An 18,586-nucleotide genomic window follows, 5' to 3' on the forward strand; every position below is an offset into this window, starting at 1 on the left:
TAGGTGGACATGGGGCAGGAAGTCGTGATGGGAACCAGAACCTGAAAGTCTGCTTGCTGAGAGTGAGCAGAAAGCAGAGCCCAGCTGAGAGTCTGTGGCAGGGATCAGACTTTTCTGGAAATAAGAGGGATTTCCATAGTGTCAGCAGTGTGCCAGCTATGGATCTGCTGCTTCTAGCTAGGAGGTGCATGCAAAGGAATCAGGCCTTGCACAAAGCACACCGAAGTCTTCCAAGAAGAAATATCAGACACAGAAGTTGCTGAAGGCAAGAAGACGCCATTCCCTTTGCACTGGATTGCAAATCTTGGCATTTCCCTATGCTGCGTGTCATGTTACAATGCAAGTAACCCAGTAATTTCAAAAACCAAAAAGATCCACTTCTCAAACGTTGTTTTCCAAATGATGAAGCATTTGATGGTTTCCAGTGAAGTGTTTAATGGTCAGGAGTAACCATAATCATATATCAGCTGTCATTGTCGTTCAGGGGGTAATAAACAGAACACAAAACCTGCAGTTTAGTGGGGACATGTCCTTTTTGGTCCTTCAGGAAGGGCTGTGTTGAAAGAGGAACAATAAATTCACAAGAAACAGCAGCATTGTAAGAATTCATCATCACCATCAGTGCTTGGAGACTACAGGATATACACCAATTTCAAGCTGCGCTGTTAGAATTGCTACTTGCAAAAAGCAGTGGGTGTAGGACTCATAGGACTAACTTTAAATCAGAAACATTTACCCTTCTGTGTCTAAGCTTGTGTGATCAGCTTACCTGCTGTGCCTTTTCTGCCGTCGTGTTGTAATGCTCTTTGACAAGGTCTTTTTCTGATGGAAAACTTGGAAGAATTGGGCCTTTGGGCAGGTTCATGGAGGTCATTTAGTGCCACAGTCCTGAAGCCTTGGTGGAGCTGAAGCCATTTTTCTGCAGTAGGCCCGGAGTAACTGCCCATGTGTTTTGTAGGGTGCTCTTATGTCATATCGTTTAAAAAATAATAATAATTTTAAGTTGCAGTTCAGTGAATCTTCTGATCTTGAAAAGCATCTCCAGTCTGAAAATAGCTGTGCGCAATATAAATGTCCAGGTAAGCTGTGTTAAGACTCAGGCTTCCAGAAGGTAAAATAAGCAAATGTTACTGATGATGCACTATGTGCAAAGCCCTCGGCAGCTGTGAGAGTGAGATGTGTTTGTTTTTTCTTGCATCTTCAATACAAGTTTACCCAGTGTCAGCCAGAAGTGCTGCAACTGCACTAAGCCCGTTGTGTATTTGTTTTACTTATTCCTTTGTGTCAGTAACTGTAGTAGGTTGAGAGTGCTGGAGGAGAAGAAACATCTCGAGCTGACTCCTAGGACTCTGCAATTTGCAAGCTGATTGGTCAGAGAGGGAGTGCAAATGTCAGCACATGTAGACACATACGTGCTCTCTTCCTGAGCCCACTGCATGCATGGGGCCAGCTGTGGTGGGGAGGGAGCTGAGCCCCAGGCTGCTTGTGAGCCGCCATGCCTGTGAAACAGATCACTGCAACATGACCAGGTGAGGCTGCAGACCACAGTACATTCATTGCAGATAGAACTGCTGCTGAGGACAGCAGTGGAGGAATCACAGAATTATAGAATCCTTAGAGTTGGAAGGGACCTCTGAAGGCCACCAAGCCCAACTCCTCTGCAGTGCACAGGGGCACCACAGTTGGATCAGGTTGCCCAGGGCCTTGTCTAGCCTTGCCTTGCTAGGAAGACAGTGTAGGGATGCATTCAGCATGTATGAAGTCTACTCAACACTTGGGAACTGGAGAATGCAAGTTACAGCTTTTGCAGTGCCCTGGGGGGCATTGGGGCACTGGGAATTTGGCAGGAGGGCTGTTTCTCTTGTTGCTTCTTGAGTGACTTGGATGGAACATGAAGGCATCCAGGCTTAGCTCCCCAAGAACTGAACAGGGCTGTGCCATTGTGCAGCAGTCGGCTGCGTGCTGAAGGAAGGGGGATGAAGTGCTGGGTTTTGAACTTCTGTCATGGCATTGCAGGGAGTTGAAAAGGTGTTCTGAGAAGGTTCTTAGTGTGTGCAAGCTGCTGGGCAGCTCATCTGAAGAGGATTTAATCTCATCGATAATATGTGAAAAGAGGCACAGAAAAGAAGCAGGGGAAGGTGATGGCTTTGGAAATGGGTTGTGTATTTGATCTGCAGTACCCATGCTGGGATGAATGCACGGGATTTTGTCTGATCTTGCAAGCAAAATATTTCCAGTGCTGTCCAGGGCTTGGACAGGAAATAAGAAAGGAATTGTAGATACTGTTGACATGTGGGAAGGAGTTTTGAGGCAGCATTAAGGGCTGCATTTGGTTCTATGGTTTCTGCAGGTTGTCCTTGCTCTTGAATTGTTGAAGCTTCAAATCCATTTAAAGTCCATTGACTGATTTAAGTGATCTCATGTGAATTCATTGTTTCTGTACAGCCTGAGCTGCACAAAACACTGATAAAAACTTACTGGCATCCAGTGCTGCATGCCGAGCTCATGAACCTATGGCCAAGTGGGCGTCTGCTCTCAGAGCTGCTCCTGAAGAGCAGATTGGCCCTTCTGTGGGCTGGTTCTCCTTTTGTAGAAGGAAACTATAGTGTCTTTTGTTGCGGGTGGTAGATGATACCTTAGAAACAACCTGAGCCCAAGAAACAGCCTGCTCCTATAATACCAACAATGTAGCCTTTATGGTTTCTTTAACCAAGCCAGGTCCAGTTGGCAGCCACTGAACACCCTGTGCACTTTCTGCAATGCGATGTAATCCCTGTTTGTGGCATCAGTCTATCATCTATTAACATATTTTAAACAGCATAAAATTAGTATCTAAGAAAACTAGAATTAGCACCTTTCCTTCCCATGCCATTCACACTTAGTTGACAACTTACAAGAAATCTGTGTGAAGCACTCCTTGGAACAAGGAGACCCATTTTAGCTGAATTAAGGAAGTTGGTTGGTGAAGCTGGGGATGCTTCTCTGGCAAGATTTTGCTCCGTCTCATCACTGGTTATGACTGCTTGCTCACTTTGTCCACTTGGTGCTGCCTTGAGAGCTGCACTCAGGTCCCTGAGGCCAAACCCCACAAAGCACCTCAGCTCTCTGCATGCAGTGAGCACACGTGGGCAGGTAGGTAGCAGAATGCATTGATGGATTTGGACCCAGGCAGTAGAAGCCAGAACTGCTGAGGATTTTTGGTACCCCAAGGAACAGAGAATTGGGGACAAGACAGTGCTCAGCTGGAGCAGCCCAGGAGCAGTGCTCTGTGCAGGGCTGGTAGCCAGCCTTGCAGCAGGAGACATTCATGTTGACCCTGCAGCACTGTGTGGTAGGGCAAGGTCTCAGTGAAGGCCAAGGACAAAGGCAGGGTGCTTGGCAGTCCAGCAGCAGCATTGCTCACACAGCTCTGCAGGCAGCCTGATGCTGGCTTGGCTGGGCCCATCTAGAGGCATGGGAGAGGAGAGCAGACGAGGGGGAAATATGCTTTTGTCTGCTGGGCTTGGCTCCATGTAATGGATGATGGCTTCCTTTAATCCTGCAGCTCAAGTTGCATGATTTGGGCTCAGCAGCATTCCTTATAAACCTACTGCTGTCCTTAAAGACAGCACTTAGCTCCCCGGTGTTTCAAAAAGGCTTCACACAGTGATTTCCATCTCTGAGCAAAATCTGCTGTTCTGAATTCATCTGGGCTCAAAGCCCTGCTCACCAGTGAGCTGCAGTCTAAGCTGTTGCCCGTCAGCGTGGATCTGCCTGTGCTGAGGAGCCATGGCCAGCCTGCCTGGCTGTAAGCACCTCTGGCCTCCTCACACCCAGCCTGCTGCCTTTGTACCTGCTTCAAGGACTTCATCTTGCTTTCCCAGCAGGGCTGCTCACTGCTGAACCCTGGGGTGAGTGAGGAAGGTGTGCTCATGGGTACTGGTATCCACTGGGTTTCTGAAGATGCCAAGCAACAAAGGAGGCTCTGAATTTTGGAAGGCAAGTTTCAGCACTTTCTAAAAACAAGGCCTCTTTAAGATGCCTGAAGTTCATCACTCCAAGTAACAAGACATACTTGAAAAGATTGATCAAATTATTTTAACAGATAAGCATTCGGGCTTGTAATAGAGCTGACAGGAAAATATCCCTTGTTACCTACCCTGACCTCAGTACATGTTTCAGGCCAGCCCAGTGCAGGCTTGCAGCAGTGCCCGTGTGGGTGCCTAAGGAATAGAAGTACCGTCAGGAGAGGCAGAAAGAACAGACAAGGCAGGGGAGACCAGGCAGTGTCCCTGCATTCATCCTTGGGCTTGGCTGGGTTGTGTTGCTGCCCTGGCTTCGGTGTCTGAGTACAATAGCTTTGCCTGGCTTCAGCTCTGGTATTATTTCCACTTCATCTGACTGAACGATGTCCACAGAGGCTGAAAGACATAAGCACATGAGCTGCAAAGGCCAAACTCTGGAAGTAGGCTTGCATTGGGTGTTAGGCTGTGGGGGAAATAGATCACTAACCAGTGGGAGATGCAGACACCAGATTGCTTCCTGGCACAGAGGCTCTTGGTCAGGGAGCTGAACCAAAAGTGCAGCAGTATCTGTGCTATTGGGAACAGGAAGGATGTGAGCTCTGCTAAGGGCCAGAGCCTTATTTTCATCACTTAAGATAAAGAAAAAATACATCCTAGCTGACAGCAACCCTCTGCCATGCAGAAACAAATAGTGATCGCAAGCAGGAGTGACAGCCAGCCCAGCAGTGTGCTTTCTGGATCTGAATAGAGCTGTTAAGCAGCCTCTGAAGGACTTGAGCAATGGTGATAAAATAGATGCTATCTCCTGTCCATAGCAGGGTACAAAAAGTGTAGTTTTGATGGCTAAATCCTGAAACAATTATGGCCTGTAGCACAGTCAGGTTCTTTCTTATCTTTCTGATGGCCTTTTGGCAGTATCTGTTTTCTTAAACTGCACTGTAATGTTTAATGCTCCCAAGGAAAGCTGATGTTGGGGTTTGCATGTGTATGGAAGCAAGGATCAAAATAAACCTTGCAGACATTGCTCAAACCGCCTAGGCTTGTAATTTAATACCCCCACCCCTCAGGGAAGTAATATTTTCACTCCTCTTATGGGAAGATATTTTCTTCATTATGTCATGAGTGCAGTGAGCTATGTATGTATGCTCCAGCTTCGCCACCCACAGCCCCCTCACGTAAGGAAGCTGGCATTCAAATGGGAACTGTTGGGTTTGTTTCTGCTGGGGAATTGCTGCATAAAGCGATGGTATGGGTGTGTGTGCAGAAGCGCATTGCATGTGGATGGATGGCTGTGCTGATGCACTGACCAAATGGGTGGTGGATTTCCATGAGTGAACTGTTTTTAGAGGACGAGGTGTTTTATTCTCATCCTAGTCCTGAAGCGTCTTTTTTCAGTCATTTTCCTGCATGCCTCCAAGATGGATCACTCACCTCACCCAAAGCAGATGCTCTGTGGTCAGGTGCCAGCAGGCAGCCATTCACTCTGGGGGCTGCCCTGAGTCTGCCAGGGGCTGATGGCACCTCAGGCCACAGCTCAAAAGAGAGAACTTATGCCTTTGCATTGCCTTTTGTATGAAAATAAGCACAGGGTACCGCTATGAACCATTTAATTGTAAACCTCAGTGCAACATGCACTTTCATTATGGCCGCCCCATTTGATGTTTCTTTTCAGGGTTGCTGAGAGCTTTCTTATAAGAAGTTTGTTTTCTTATAATGGGAGGCACTGCAGGGGGTTCCATCCTGCCTCACAGAGACAATGAATTCATAGCAGTGCAGCTGATGGGTTTTACTTCTTCCTAGTAAGCAAATGACCTCAGTGTTGCATTCAGGTAATAGAAGTGCCACACTGCACACTGAGTGTTTGCGGGATGACGAAAAGGGACTGATGAATGCAGAGAAGTTGGAGTCGGTGAAAGTGGAGGAAGAAGTGTAAGAGAAGGAAAGAAAGAAGAAAGAGGCAATGCTGACTGAATGCTGCAGGTGCTGTAATACAGAGATTTCCCAGAGGTAAGCTAAGGGCTGATTCCTTACGGCAAAGCCAGAAGGGACTGTGATCTTTGGGGTCCCCTCCTGCATGGCATGAACCATGGGATTGCTAGGCATTAAAGCCTTGCTAAAGCAAAACCTCCCTGCTTGCATTCGTTCTCAGCCCCACACAGCAGAGCAGAAAGAGAATTCCTGCTCAAAACAGAACTGAACCCACTGCCATGGGCAGAGAGAGGGCTTGTTTAGAGGATGCTGGGGAAATGATTAATCTGAAGGGTATAGAGAGGGGAGCCAGGGCTGGCAGCACAGGGATCAGACAGGCAGGAGATCTTTGGACTTAGTCTTTGCTTTGCTTTGTGGAAAAGAGACACATTGAAAACTATGAGTGTTAGGGAGTGATAAGGCTGTGAGATTATTTTCCTGCCCTGAAGCTGTTGTTTTGTTTTGTTTTTCACTATTTTTGCTTTCACGTGAAATCTTGGTAGCTTTGAACTGCCTGAGGAGGTATATGATAACTTGTTCTTGTGAGCCTTGCATCACTTTATTGAACTATCATGTTTCAGGCTGAGAAAATAATCTATAATCTATCTAGAGAGCCCTGTCTTTTGGCAGGCGAAAATATGAAATCAAAATACATCCAGGACTTGTGGCAGAAACTCATCTTCCCCAGTTTCTTATATTACAGGTGCTGTAGCTAGGAGCGAGTTAGCTGTTTGACATAGGGAATGCCAAGTGCATCATGGAAGACATGTTGGGCTTGGCCATCAGTGTTTGTAGGGCTTCGCTTCTGAAATGTGGCACTTAGCTCACACTCCTGGCACCAGGGCAAATTGCTGTGCAATGGCTGTTATTAAAACCACAGAACAAAAGGCTCTCCCTTTGGTTTTGCAAACTTTCTCTGCTGTTCAGAAAAGGGTTGATGGACGTGAAGGCTCTTTTCCCTTTTCTAACCTGCTGTTGACCTCACCAGTGGGTCAAAAAAGAGTTACGAAGCACTGTGGGCCCAGTCCCTCTACCTTTGAGGAGTTGTACCATCAGCTTAAATGGGAGGAGCTTCAGGTTTTAGGTGAGCAACAGCCTGAAGTTGTAGTGAGTGCTTTACTCACATTGAAAAGGCACGGGGTTTTTAACAGCAGCTCTTGTGCAAGTTGACCTGATTCATTCCCAGTTGTTCCCCATGCCAGGTGCTGCCTTGGAAGTCAGTAGCTCTGAGTCTCCGCTAGTGGAAGGCAGCTAACAGTGTAGGTTGTATGGTTTGTGCACCCTGAGCTGTGGCAGCTGCGGAGGTGAGGAAACAGGGGAGCAACTGGTTGTCGATGAGAGCTCATGCTGGGATGGAAGTGGGGATGTCTACCCTGTGTCCCCACAAGCCTGGCCATGGCAATGTACGCTGAAGGGGCTTCAGGAAGTCCCAGGCATAGTCTTACAGAGCTGAGGAGTTCACACATGTTCATGTCCCAGCACTGGGGCAGGGAGGCACAGCTCTGGATGGGAGGAGTACTCCCGAGCTGGGGGCCACCTGCTGCCCTCTGGCTGCGCAAATGGGGCCGGGTGATGTACATCACAAACAGGAATGGGAGGTTTGTGTTCTGCTGATGACTGGTGTTTGAACTGGATCAAAACCAGTGTGTTAAGTGAATTAATGAAGGCTTTTTCCAGCTGTCACAAGCAATGAGGATGCAATTAAAGGTGCAGATCTTATTGCGCCCTTTATTTCTAGTGCTGGGTAAGTATACACGACAGTCAGCACAGGTCATAACATCTTGGAAAATGGAGAATGAGAGTCCTCTGAGACCACGTGTCTCAGCAAACGCAGAGCTGCTCAGCAGAGAATATTTAGAACTGTTTGCCCAGCCTGATTCTGAGCATCCCTAGTGACAGCACCTGTTTCATGTGGATTTTCTCCCTCCCGGGTTTGCTGCAGCTCACCATGACTAGCATTCAAGCTGTGCGACCACATGTGGTAGGAGAGGAGCAGTCCCTTAGCGGCACCCTGGGGAAGCCTGAAGGCTGGAACATGACTTGCTTACTGAGAGCAAACCAAGAGGACTGCTAGTGTTTACTTACATGGGTGCTCAGGGAAGCAAATCCTGCCTGATTTGCTCTCCAGCCAGTAAAGGCCATAGTTTGCTGCTGGGAGGCAGGCAATCCGCGCACAAACAGGAGTGCTCTGCAGAGCACAGCCTGCTGCTTGGAGACTTTGCTCCTCTGCAGACATTTGGTTTTGTTGCTCCAAAACAAGCCCAGAGAAGGAATGCTGCAGTGTAGTGCTGAGAAACACACTGAGTGCAGGGTAGCTGTATTGCCATTTTCTGGTCAAACTGGGATTACACTTCTGAGATCTTGTGAAAAGAGAAGGTGCCTTTGAATTACACTCATTAATTGCAATAGTGGCCAGGCTAGTGAATATGTGGAGATGGTGTACTGCATCTTTAAGAGTGCCAAAAACATTTTGCACTGGCTTAACTGAATGTGTGGCTTTGATAAACCTGCTTTCAGGTTTATTGGTGATGGCATTGTGGTGTGATCCACAAGAATGTGGTCATACAAGAACAAGGCGAATCAGGGAGCTCAGAAAACATGGGACTGGAAGGAGCGCTGTGGCTTTTGCTAGGATCCTGGATTTTGAGCCCATTAAGTTCCTGGGACCTGAAGCACAAAATACACAGATTTTCCCAAATGGGAATAACGTACCTTCTTGAATATACAGTGTCAGAGAATTAAATACATCTTTTAGAAGTGGTATCCTCTACTGACTGGCTCATAAACTCTGTCAAGGTATCTGCAGAATATCAAAAGCTTGTGTTCTGGGGAAGAGGGTTAAAGAAAACAAAATGGTACCGTCTGCATTCTAACTGAATCTGCCATTTCTTAATGACATTCAGGTGAAAAAGTCCCAGGAATGAAAATGTCAAGAATGGGTCCCTTTCAGGTTATAAATGCCTGAAATTGCAGAGCATTTCTTTCACCCCTCCTCATATGTTTTGCTGAGTACTGAATGAATGACAGTTTCTGTGAGATATTCCTAACCATATCCACGCTCTGTGGAGACATTGCAGCTCTGCTATCAGCTGTTCCTCTGTGGATGTGCTGTGTCAGGGTAATGGCTGCAGTGGGAGCTGCAATCCAGTCTTCTGAAGCCGCGATCCGGCTGGCAGTCCTGTAAATGATTGAAGGCACATGAGTAATCTTACCGAGTTCATTTATCTATTAATTCCTGACTACCACCTTGAATACTGTATTCTTAGGAGGCAGAGCCCAGACCTACTTGGCAAAAAGTGTTTTTCTGACATTCACAGGCATGCAAACAGCAGTCAGTATTTCAGTGCGGGTGAAAACATTGCAAAAGGTGCTGTTTAATATTGTCCCCACTGGGATATTGCTCCTTTCACTGCACCACACTTCTTCCACAGGGGTTGCAGACATGCCTACGTATGTGCCACTGGGAGCCCTGCTGGGAGCTGGCTGTGTGGGGAGCAGCAGGGGTAGTGCAAGTTTTGGAGGTGAGAGCAGGAAGCAATCTCTGATAATCCCTGGAAAAGGGTGTTTCAAAGAAAGATAGAAAGACATGTAAATCAACAGCTCTATCCCATCAAGTGTAAACCCATCTTTGGCACTAGATAAATAGGCAGTTTACTCTGAGGGTAAGGGCACCTTAGCGCATAGCAATCAACTCCATGGATATGAACACCAATGTGTCTGATGGAAAATTGAGCTCTAACAGTGGGAATCGTAACTTCAAACTCTTAAAACTTCTGTAGCTGAACATCCCAGCTAAATTTATGTTTTGGTCCCATTAACCACAAAGAGAGACACGCAGAAACCAACCACCAAGAAGCACCTGGAATCATTCTTTGTTGTTTTGGCTTTTTTTTATGACTACTGTTACGGCCTCAGAAATAAGGGGGGAGGGGTTGGAGATGGGGAAACAACAGCCAAGGAAACTGGGATGGGTCAGGCTGGAGTAGAGGAGGCTCAGGGGGAACCTTTTTGTTCTCTACAACTGCCTGAAAGAAGGGAAGGAGGTTGTGGCGAGGTGGGGGTTGGCCTCTGCTCCCTGTAACAGTGATAGGAGAAGAGGGAATGGCCTCCAGTTGCAGCAGGGGAGGTTCAGATTGGATATGAGGATAAAATACTTTTCTGAAAGAGAAGTCAGTGCTGGAATGGGCTGCCCAGGAACATCGTCCCTGGAGGTGCTCAAGAAATGTGTAGATGTGGTACTAAGGGATGTGGTTTAGTGGTGAAGTCCTGGTGGTAGGTATGTGGATGGTTAGACTGGATGGTCTTAGAGGTCTTTTCCAACCTTGGTGATTCACTGATTCTTTTATTTCTAACTGGTTAAGAAAAATAAAAACCCTTACTCTACAATTTCTACTGCCAAGTTTCATCATGGACTAATTTCTTGCAGCTGAGCTGCAAACCTCCCTGAAAATAGAGGTTTACAGTGGAAACGCTGACTAACTGTAGCTGTGCAGTACCACGAATCATGACACTATAATAATGCCTCGTGGTTTACCAGGACCTGGTTTCTGTACTGCTTGTGAGCCTGTGCTGTTGGCTGGTTTGGGAAGCGAGTTTTATTTTTACTGTGGTTTGCTTCCTTTTGTTCCTATGTTGTTGGCAGATACTTTTTGAAAAGCGTTTCTCTGAAGGGAGCCAGGCAGACAGCTATGATTAAGTATGAAATGATTGGGTGAGCTGTTTGTCAGGGTTATAAATAGGATACCACACAAACCCAACACTAATCTTGCTGAAAGACAGATTCTGGCAACATTTCTTAGTCATCTGTTCCTGATGCTCAGGAACGACTACACTTCCATTAAGTTTCCAAACAGGAGTCGCCCAAAATAAATTTCTCTGGTAGAATTTTGGATGAGCTGCTTTGAGATCAAGCAGGGTGTTGGAGTAGCAGTGCTGAGCCCATTTCACCCTGGTGGCAGGGGATGATGTGGCTGTTGCTGAAGGCTGCTCACAACATGGCAGTGGGACCAAAACTGGGCCCTCAGCTCTTGATAGCCCTGTGTGAGCTCTGAGGATAGATGAGGAGCTCATTGGGGTTATCTACTGTGTCTTGGTAGCTGGGAGGATCAGATGGAGGCACAAAAGGGGGAGCGATGGCACAGGCTTCACCCGTGCAGGGGTGGAAGGCAGCATATTGAATTCCTTCTGCTGCAGATCTCTTGCATGCAGCAACCAGAGACTTCTGCAGGCTTCAGACTCATTCTTCTACGTTCTGCATCAGCTGTGTGATTTTTGTCCAGCCTGAAGTCTGCAATTCATGTTCCCACGAGATGACCCTGTAGCTCACATTTCCTGTCATAGTGGCTTAAGCTGTAGGAAAGGCCTCTGCTGTTTTGCTGCCCATCAAAACCTTTGGGACATGAAGCAATACCTGGTGATAAACTGAGTGTTTCTAGACCTGACAAAGCTTTTAGTTGCAACGTGAAAAAACCCACAGCAAACAGAACTGCCCCTGCAACCCAGCACCTTCCTGCACCCCATTGACACGTAGAGCAAAGATAAGCACTCCGGACATAAGCCGACAGCTGCATAGGAACACTCAGATTTTCACGGTGATCTGAAAAGGATGGTTTTGAATTTGTGTGGTTCAGACAATTCATTACACACACCTTTTAATGAAAAAGCAACATATTTATGGAATTCAAGGTTGACTGCCATTAAACCTAATTTCTTCAGGTTTTGGGCATAGGCATTTTGTTTTTGCAAATTCATTCGAGCTAAATTAGGCTTAGATCTGACAGTTCCATTTGTTTAATAACTATTTAAAGGCAAGCTTTTTTGCACACTAGGGAGTCATTTTCGTTCCTACCAGCAGACAGAGTGACCCTGATAATTTAATAAAAAGACCCTTCCTTTTTGGACCAAAACCCTTCTCAAGTTCCTGTCCTGGATTATAATGCCTGAAAGCTGCTGCTGCTGGATTTGGGTTTTTTGGTTACTCGGGAATAAGCCGAAAGCTATCGCCTCTTAAAGAACTGCATCTTTAGTCTTAGTTCAGTGCCTTTTAGATTGCTCTTCTGGACTGCTCCCTCCTGCAGCAAACTGGGAGAAAAGCTAGCAGAACATCTGGGAGGAAACTGAAAAACATCAGTTAATGAATTGCTTTGCCTTTTATGTACTAACATATCTATGTTGTTACGAATGAAACTACATCTGATAAGAGCAATAGGTTTCCAGTTTGATCTTATTTTAGTTTGCAGAAAACTGAGAATAAAAAGGCCCTTTGTTCAAAGAAGAAAAAAAAAAGAAATAAAGCAGAACATCTGGCAAGAAGCTGATGTGCTCAGGACTGCTCTGAAAGGGGCTGTCATTGATGGATTATGACAAACAACTTCAGTTCGTCCCCACAAGCGTTATGCAAAGAGACAGGATAATTCTTCCCTTGTCTGAGATTCTTTTAAAGGGTTTCCTGCTTTTCAGAGAAAGGGAAAGAGCGCAACAGTCGGCTCCCTGTGCATTCCTCCTCAATCCCCGCAACTGCTCTGATCTGAACTGAAAGCTTCTTTCAAGGCTGATTTATTTGGAGAATGCTAATTGCAGGCCGTGGGGTGGCTCCCCTGATGAAGCCTCTCGGGGCGGATCAGCTCGTCCTGCAGCCAGGCAGCTCCGTGCCAGCTCCAGGGCCAGGGTGAGGCTCAGGGAGCACCGGGTTGTGGTGTGCTCTATCGGAGCTGCGATGTGGAGGTCCTCACTTGTGGTATACGTGGATTTGGCCCTAGAGCCAAATTCTTTCATTCCTCTATCCAACCACCAAAAAAGATATTTTCTACTGCAAATTATAAGGCCTTTCCTACTTTGTCCTTAAACACAGACTTGGCTTGCTGCACCCTGCACTGATTTGTGCTGCGTGTGCACGGCTGTGATTGAGAGGGAGAGCCAAGCGCCTGCGGCGAAGGGCACGTCCAGGCCCCGAATGAGAAACTGGGAGCAGTTTGTTCATTCAGAGTGACACTCCCCAACCCCAAAGGAGCAGTGAGTGGGTAAACTGCTTTCGTGCAGAGCGCTTCAGGAAGAATCACGTCTGTTGTCAGCGCTTGTGACATTTTCTCTGTTCCCTTCCTTTGGGCAGTTTGCCACAGAAACATGCACTGATGACATTAGGATTCTCAAACTGTCATTTCTGAAGGCGTTCTTATCTACTCTGCACTTAATATTTGTCCAGGACATGTAGGTGGCTCTTTCTCCTCTGTTAATTAACTTTTTTTTGCTCGTGTTTGCCTGCCTTATAAATTCTTCTGACATCGGGGTCTAGGATTAAACAAATTGATACCACGCTTGCAGTGTGTGAGCGTGACACTGAGCTGACAGCTTGGAGTCTTAGCAATTTAAATGCACTAATGGAGCAGATAGGAGGAAATTCTCATCCAGCCTTACACACACACACACACATCCCCTCTCTCCCTGAAAGCCACACTCCTGGCCTGAACAGCTGCAAGACAGAGTGGGCCTCTGCCTGCCTGGGGTCTTTTGCTTGAGGGTGCCAGCTGTAGTATTCCTCAGAAATACCAGCATCTCTTCACTGTGTCAGAACTTCATTGTAATGCAGTTATGGAGCAGCGCTGACCTGGTACAGAGCCAATTCCCTGCAGCAGCCAGATTGAGCTGTCTTATTTGGTTAACAGTGTTTTGATAGTTTATTAAGTCTTGGTAGGAGTTGAAAGGTAAAGAGTGGAGTGAGCAAATCTTACGGATTATCTGTCCTTGCATTTTCACTTGTTGGATATAATCCTGGCTGGAATGATGGGCTGTGTGAACATGCATTCATGTTTTGCTGTGGTGTTGTCTTAAGGCACGGTTTGCTGTTGTTATCACCGATGTTTTCTTTATCTGGCACAAAAACATGAGTTCATCTCGGGTAGCACAGGCTGTCTGGTCAACCATCAGGTGGTAAAACATGAAAGTGGCACATCCTTGTCCACTGCTGTTGCTCAGAGCAGGGAGGAACATGGCTCTGTGCCTTTTAATCAGATTTGGAAGGTTTCCTATGCAGCTCTTCATATTTGGGCCTGCCATGACTCCACGTGCAACGTGAAGCCAAACAGACCAATACTCTTAGCACACAACTAGAAGATATATCTCCTATTTTGCCCACAGGTAACTGCACAGCAAGGAAACGGGCTGCACAGTGCTGAGCTGACACCAGCCTTTGCAGTGCAGGAGACTTCCTGAGTTGTGCTCCCCTTAATGGAGCAACATGACTTTCAGTTCAGTCTGATGCTGGCAGTTGCTGTGAGAGCAGCTGCTCCCTGTCTACCTTACACAGATGCTTGGTGCAGAGGGGCTGGGAAGAAGCTTGGCAATGGAGCAGTAGGGGTCGGTTTGGGTCTAGGAGCAAGAGAAGAGTTTCTGGAGCAGTTTGGAGAATTGGGTGGGATGAAAATTACAAATAAGAGGGAAGAGTCACAATTAATTTATTGCAGCCTGGAATAAATTATTCCTCCCAGAATTTATTTTTGTAATAATTTGCATTTAGATACTCTTAATACATCCAAATAACCCCCAACCTTCTGCAAAAATTGTGATAAATACCATTCCCTGCATCATGTGAATACAATAGAAATAGCACTATTTCCATGGCTAACTTGAGCTGAGAGCTCTCAGTGTTGCCTTTAGACCCCTGGGCCTGCTCTTCTCCCTGCAGGGCAGCCTGCCTGGGGCTGAGCTCCACTAAGTCAGTGGTGTGTGCAGCAGGGCTCTTCCTGTGGGCCCTGGCACAAGTGGTGAAGTGATTTGATAGTTGGCACTCTCAAACAGAGTCATGAATATGATAGACAAAGTGTTCTGCTGACAATGCCAGCTGAGAAGGTATCTGAAGGACAATCAAGGCCTGTAGCCAGACAGTGTGATATTTTCTTGTCCTCAAGAAAGGAAGAGAGGAAGAGTGCACTGTGTCTTGCAGATTCACTGCCTGCAGAACATCTCCAGCTCTCCATAGATATCTACAGATCATCTTCAGCCAAGTGAACCCAGAGGTATTTATAGTGCACTGTCAGCAATGACATAATGTTGAGTTAGCAAACAAATGAACTTTGAAATACAGGGAAAACAAAAATACATTCTAGAGTATGTTTGTTTTGAAATCAATTTAAAGAAATGTTGAAATAATAGGAGCAAATCCAGGGTGGGTTGGGTTAAAAAGCAAAGCAAGAGAAGCAGAGCTGTAAGGCTTTTTTTGTACACACCAAGGCAGGCATACAAAGAGAAATGAGGAAAACTTAGCTCCCCACTGAGATAAAATGCTGTGGTGCCGAGTACCCTACAAACACCTCCTGTAGAAAGCTAATATAAATGTTGCATCAAAAGGAATTAAGGCTGCTCTGAATTTAATCTTTTATTTATTTATTTAATTTAAATATCAGTTTGATTCCATAAGTTGTGTAAAATTAAGCAGTTTTAGCTATGAGTTTGCCTCTTCCCTTTCTGTCTTTCCCCCCACTTTCTCTGCTCTCCATTGGCTGCAGGCTGTGTGATGCTGTGTTAGCGGAGCAGTGCTGGACGGCTGCCACTGCTGGAACACACCCGGCGCTTCAGGCTGGGGTGGGAGCATGAAGGATTTTGTCTGCTCATGTGACACTGTAATCACGTCACACTGTAATTAGCAGACCTCAAAATCATGCTGCTCCTCCTTGTTGGTGGGCGTGTAGGGTGCAGCACAGAGCCCTCTTGGGGCCCTGCCTCCAGGGCAGGCATGGTTCTGCCCAGGCTGCAGCTCCCAGGCATGAGGCCGCAGGCTGCAGACCTGCCCCAGGCTCCTGGCCTCCTGTCTTCTCCCTTTGTTTCTGGAGCCCAGTGTTTGCTCCCTGCAGTTCCAGACTTGATGGGCTGGTGTGAGCTGAGGCATCTAATGCACACTGGGTGCCTCTGTACCATGCTGGCCAGCAGCAGGCCACAATTTGAAGACTGGAGCTGTGAGAGAAGTTTGGGTTTTAAGCTACGGACAGCTTGACCCATATGGAGCAGCAGCACTGGCACTGGGCCTGCAGCCAGTCAGACCTGCAGACAGTGCAGCCCAGCAGGTCCTGTTGTGCTCCTGTTCCTCTGGAGCCTGAGTGTTCCCGAGCAGGCTCAACTCACATGCTTGCACGTTGTTCTGGAGCTGTCTGCCAGGGAACCCAGTGCCAGCCAATGCAAGCTCCTGAACGGCTTCTGCCTCAAACACGTCAGCTCTCCTGTCAGAATGGCTTCTGGGCTGCTAATTACGTGGCTTTGACAAGGGGAGGACACATGGCCAATGTTAAAGACCCCTTAATCTGAGACATGCATTTGCTAAGGGCTCTGGGCTAGAAATAACTCAGGTCTTCAGTGGGGAAACTCTGGGACTGTGCAGGTTCAGCTGTTGATGCACATAAGATAAAATGTGATTTTAAACATTCGTTTAAGCTATGACATTAAGACAGCAGTCCTGTAAAACTGCCAGCAAAATCAGCAGTCCCAATAAATCTATGTTCTTTGCAGTTGGTTCATTGCAATGTGGACTTGAAACAAGGGCTTGTTTGTTTTATTATTATTATTCTTTGAAAGAAATAACCGTGGTGTTTGATTTTGTTCAAATGCACACTTGTTGCTGGACAAGGAGAAGTGTTAGGTGTGTTTTCAGGTGAATGTCTCTTTGTTTGTGAGGACTCTCAAGAACTTCAGCAATTGTTTTCAGAGTGTTGCTGGGTCTGCCTATGCAAATGGTTGCTTTTCCAGAATAAAGAGATTGAGGAGGGTCAGAAGGAACTTCTGTTCTGAAGAGTATTTCAATTTAACATCCATGTCACTTTACCTTTCCTGTCCTTATAGTTTTCTAGTTCCTTGTAGTTATATTGTTATATAGTTCCTTATACCCTTATGCAGACGGGGTGGGAGTTACTTGTATTTCTATTTTCCTTGCCCGCCGCATGGATTTTATTGCCTTCACTTTTCCTTCCCTCACAGTCCAGAATGAGAAGATTTCTACCTGCATTCAGACCAACTGCTATAGTAATGCAGGATAACTGCAATTAATGAGTTGATGCATAATGCAGGCCAGGTTATCAGGGAGTCGGAATGTTTTTATGCTGAGGTCATCTGGGATGAAATCCAGAGCTGGCCACTCAACTATGTGTTCTCTCACTTTAGGGGAGCACCTGCGAATCTGTCCGCAAGGCTACACCTGCTGCACCAGTGAGATGGAGGAGAACTTTGCAAACAAAAGCCGAAGTGAATTTGAAGCCATGATGAAAGAGGCCGGCCGCTCTGTGCAGACCATCCTAACGGCGCAGTACAAAAGCTTTGACAGTAAGTGAAACTGCTCTGTTCACCTCCTGCTCAGGTCCCAGTCACTGCAGTATTCATGATGGATATGAATTTCTCTGCATCTCATTTAGTAGTTTGTCCAAACTGTTGACCTTCAATAGCAATTGTACCACAGACTGTTTTTGAAAGGACGAGTCGTTTTGAGAGCTCTGTTTCAGTGAGGCCATTGCAGGAGGCTGGCAGGCACCTGTGCCATCAAATTGTATCCTTTGGCACAGATGCAGCTTTTACAAGCATAATGTAATCTGGTCTTACCACACAACAGCATAACATTGGAGGTACTGATGTAAGACTTGGCATGAGAAGCAGAAGACTACAGTAAAGGTGACTGGATAGTTCTCAGTAGGTGTGGAGGGTCTAAGGAGGTTTGGATTGTTCTTGTTTTCTCCATTTATATTTCAGTTAAGGTTCAGTTCCTGTTAGATGTTTATACCTTTAAGTTTTGCACAAGCATATATGAAAATGGTATATGGGAGCAAAGAACTTAGAGGCCATTGCACTTAAGCAGTGGTAGGCAGGCATGCTCTCCAAAGCACAGCATCCCTTGTAGTGTGCTAAGCAATGGCCAAGGATGGCTCTCTTACTTTTATTGTTCCCTGAAGAATACATTTTGTAGTGCACAGAAAGCCTCAAGGCCTTGGAGGCCTCTGGAAATAAATGGTTTATTAGCAAAATTGAGATGACCTATGATTCAGAGACTGTATCCATTATCAGATTTTGAAGAAGGTCAGGCATTTAAAATCACGGTCCTCCTAACTTTATTGGCAGTCATCATATGGAGTTACCATGAGAAGAATAGGAATTGAGAAGAAGCTGTAATAGCCAGATAGGTGGGACTGGAAATTTCAAACAGTACATAATAGATCTAAAGAAACAAACCTGACCTTCAGGGAGCTGATAACCAAGATTAAGTGCTTTTGCACTGAATAGAAAGAAAAGACAGTGCATCTCTGCAAAATGCATTGTAGCTGGCTAGGGCTGACCACAGCAAAGGCGTTCTTTTAAAAGCTCAAAATTAATTGATTTTCACCTTTAAAAGTGATAGCCAAGATTTTCAAAAAAGCCTTCCAATGCTGGTTGCTCAGGCTGTTTGCTGAATGGGAACTGCTGCTGAGCACACTTGCCCCTCTGGCCTCTCACAGAGGCTAATACAGAAAGTCCACCAGCTTCAGCGCCCTCTCCATTCTCTGCCTCTTGTGAATTTTGGCTGGATCATCTGCTCTTTATTTTTGCCCCAAATACTCAAAAGAACAGGCTTGTACCTGTCTTGTGAAAGAGGGTGTAAGTCTTGATGG

The 18,586-nt window shown here is 46.3% G+C and overlaps 1 protein-coding gene across 1 annotated transcript in view; it reads left to right on the forward strand.

Moving 5' to 3' along the window:
• Positions 1–18,586, forward strand: part of GPC1 (glypican 1) — a 137,995-nt gene that overhangs the window by 52,224 nt on the left and 67,185 nt on the right. The window contains exon 2 of the mRNA XM_015870921.2: positions 17,115–17,273. Within this exon, the coding sequence (XP_015726407.1) occupies positions 17,115–17,273 (159 nt within the window). The remainder of the gene's footprint in view (positions 1–17,114; positions 17,274–18,586) is intronic.

The sequence above is a fragment of the Coturnix japonica genome, chromosome 9 (assembly GCF_001577835.2).
Source record: "Coturnix japonica isolate 7356 chromosome 9, Coturnix japonica 2.1, whole genome shotgun sequence".
Taxonomy (NCBI): domain Eukaryota; kingdom Metazoa; phylum Chordata; class Aves; order Galliformes; family Phasianidae; genus Coturnix; species Coturnix japonica.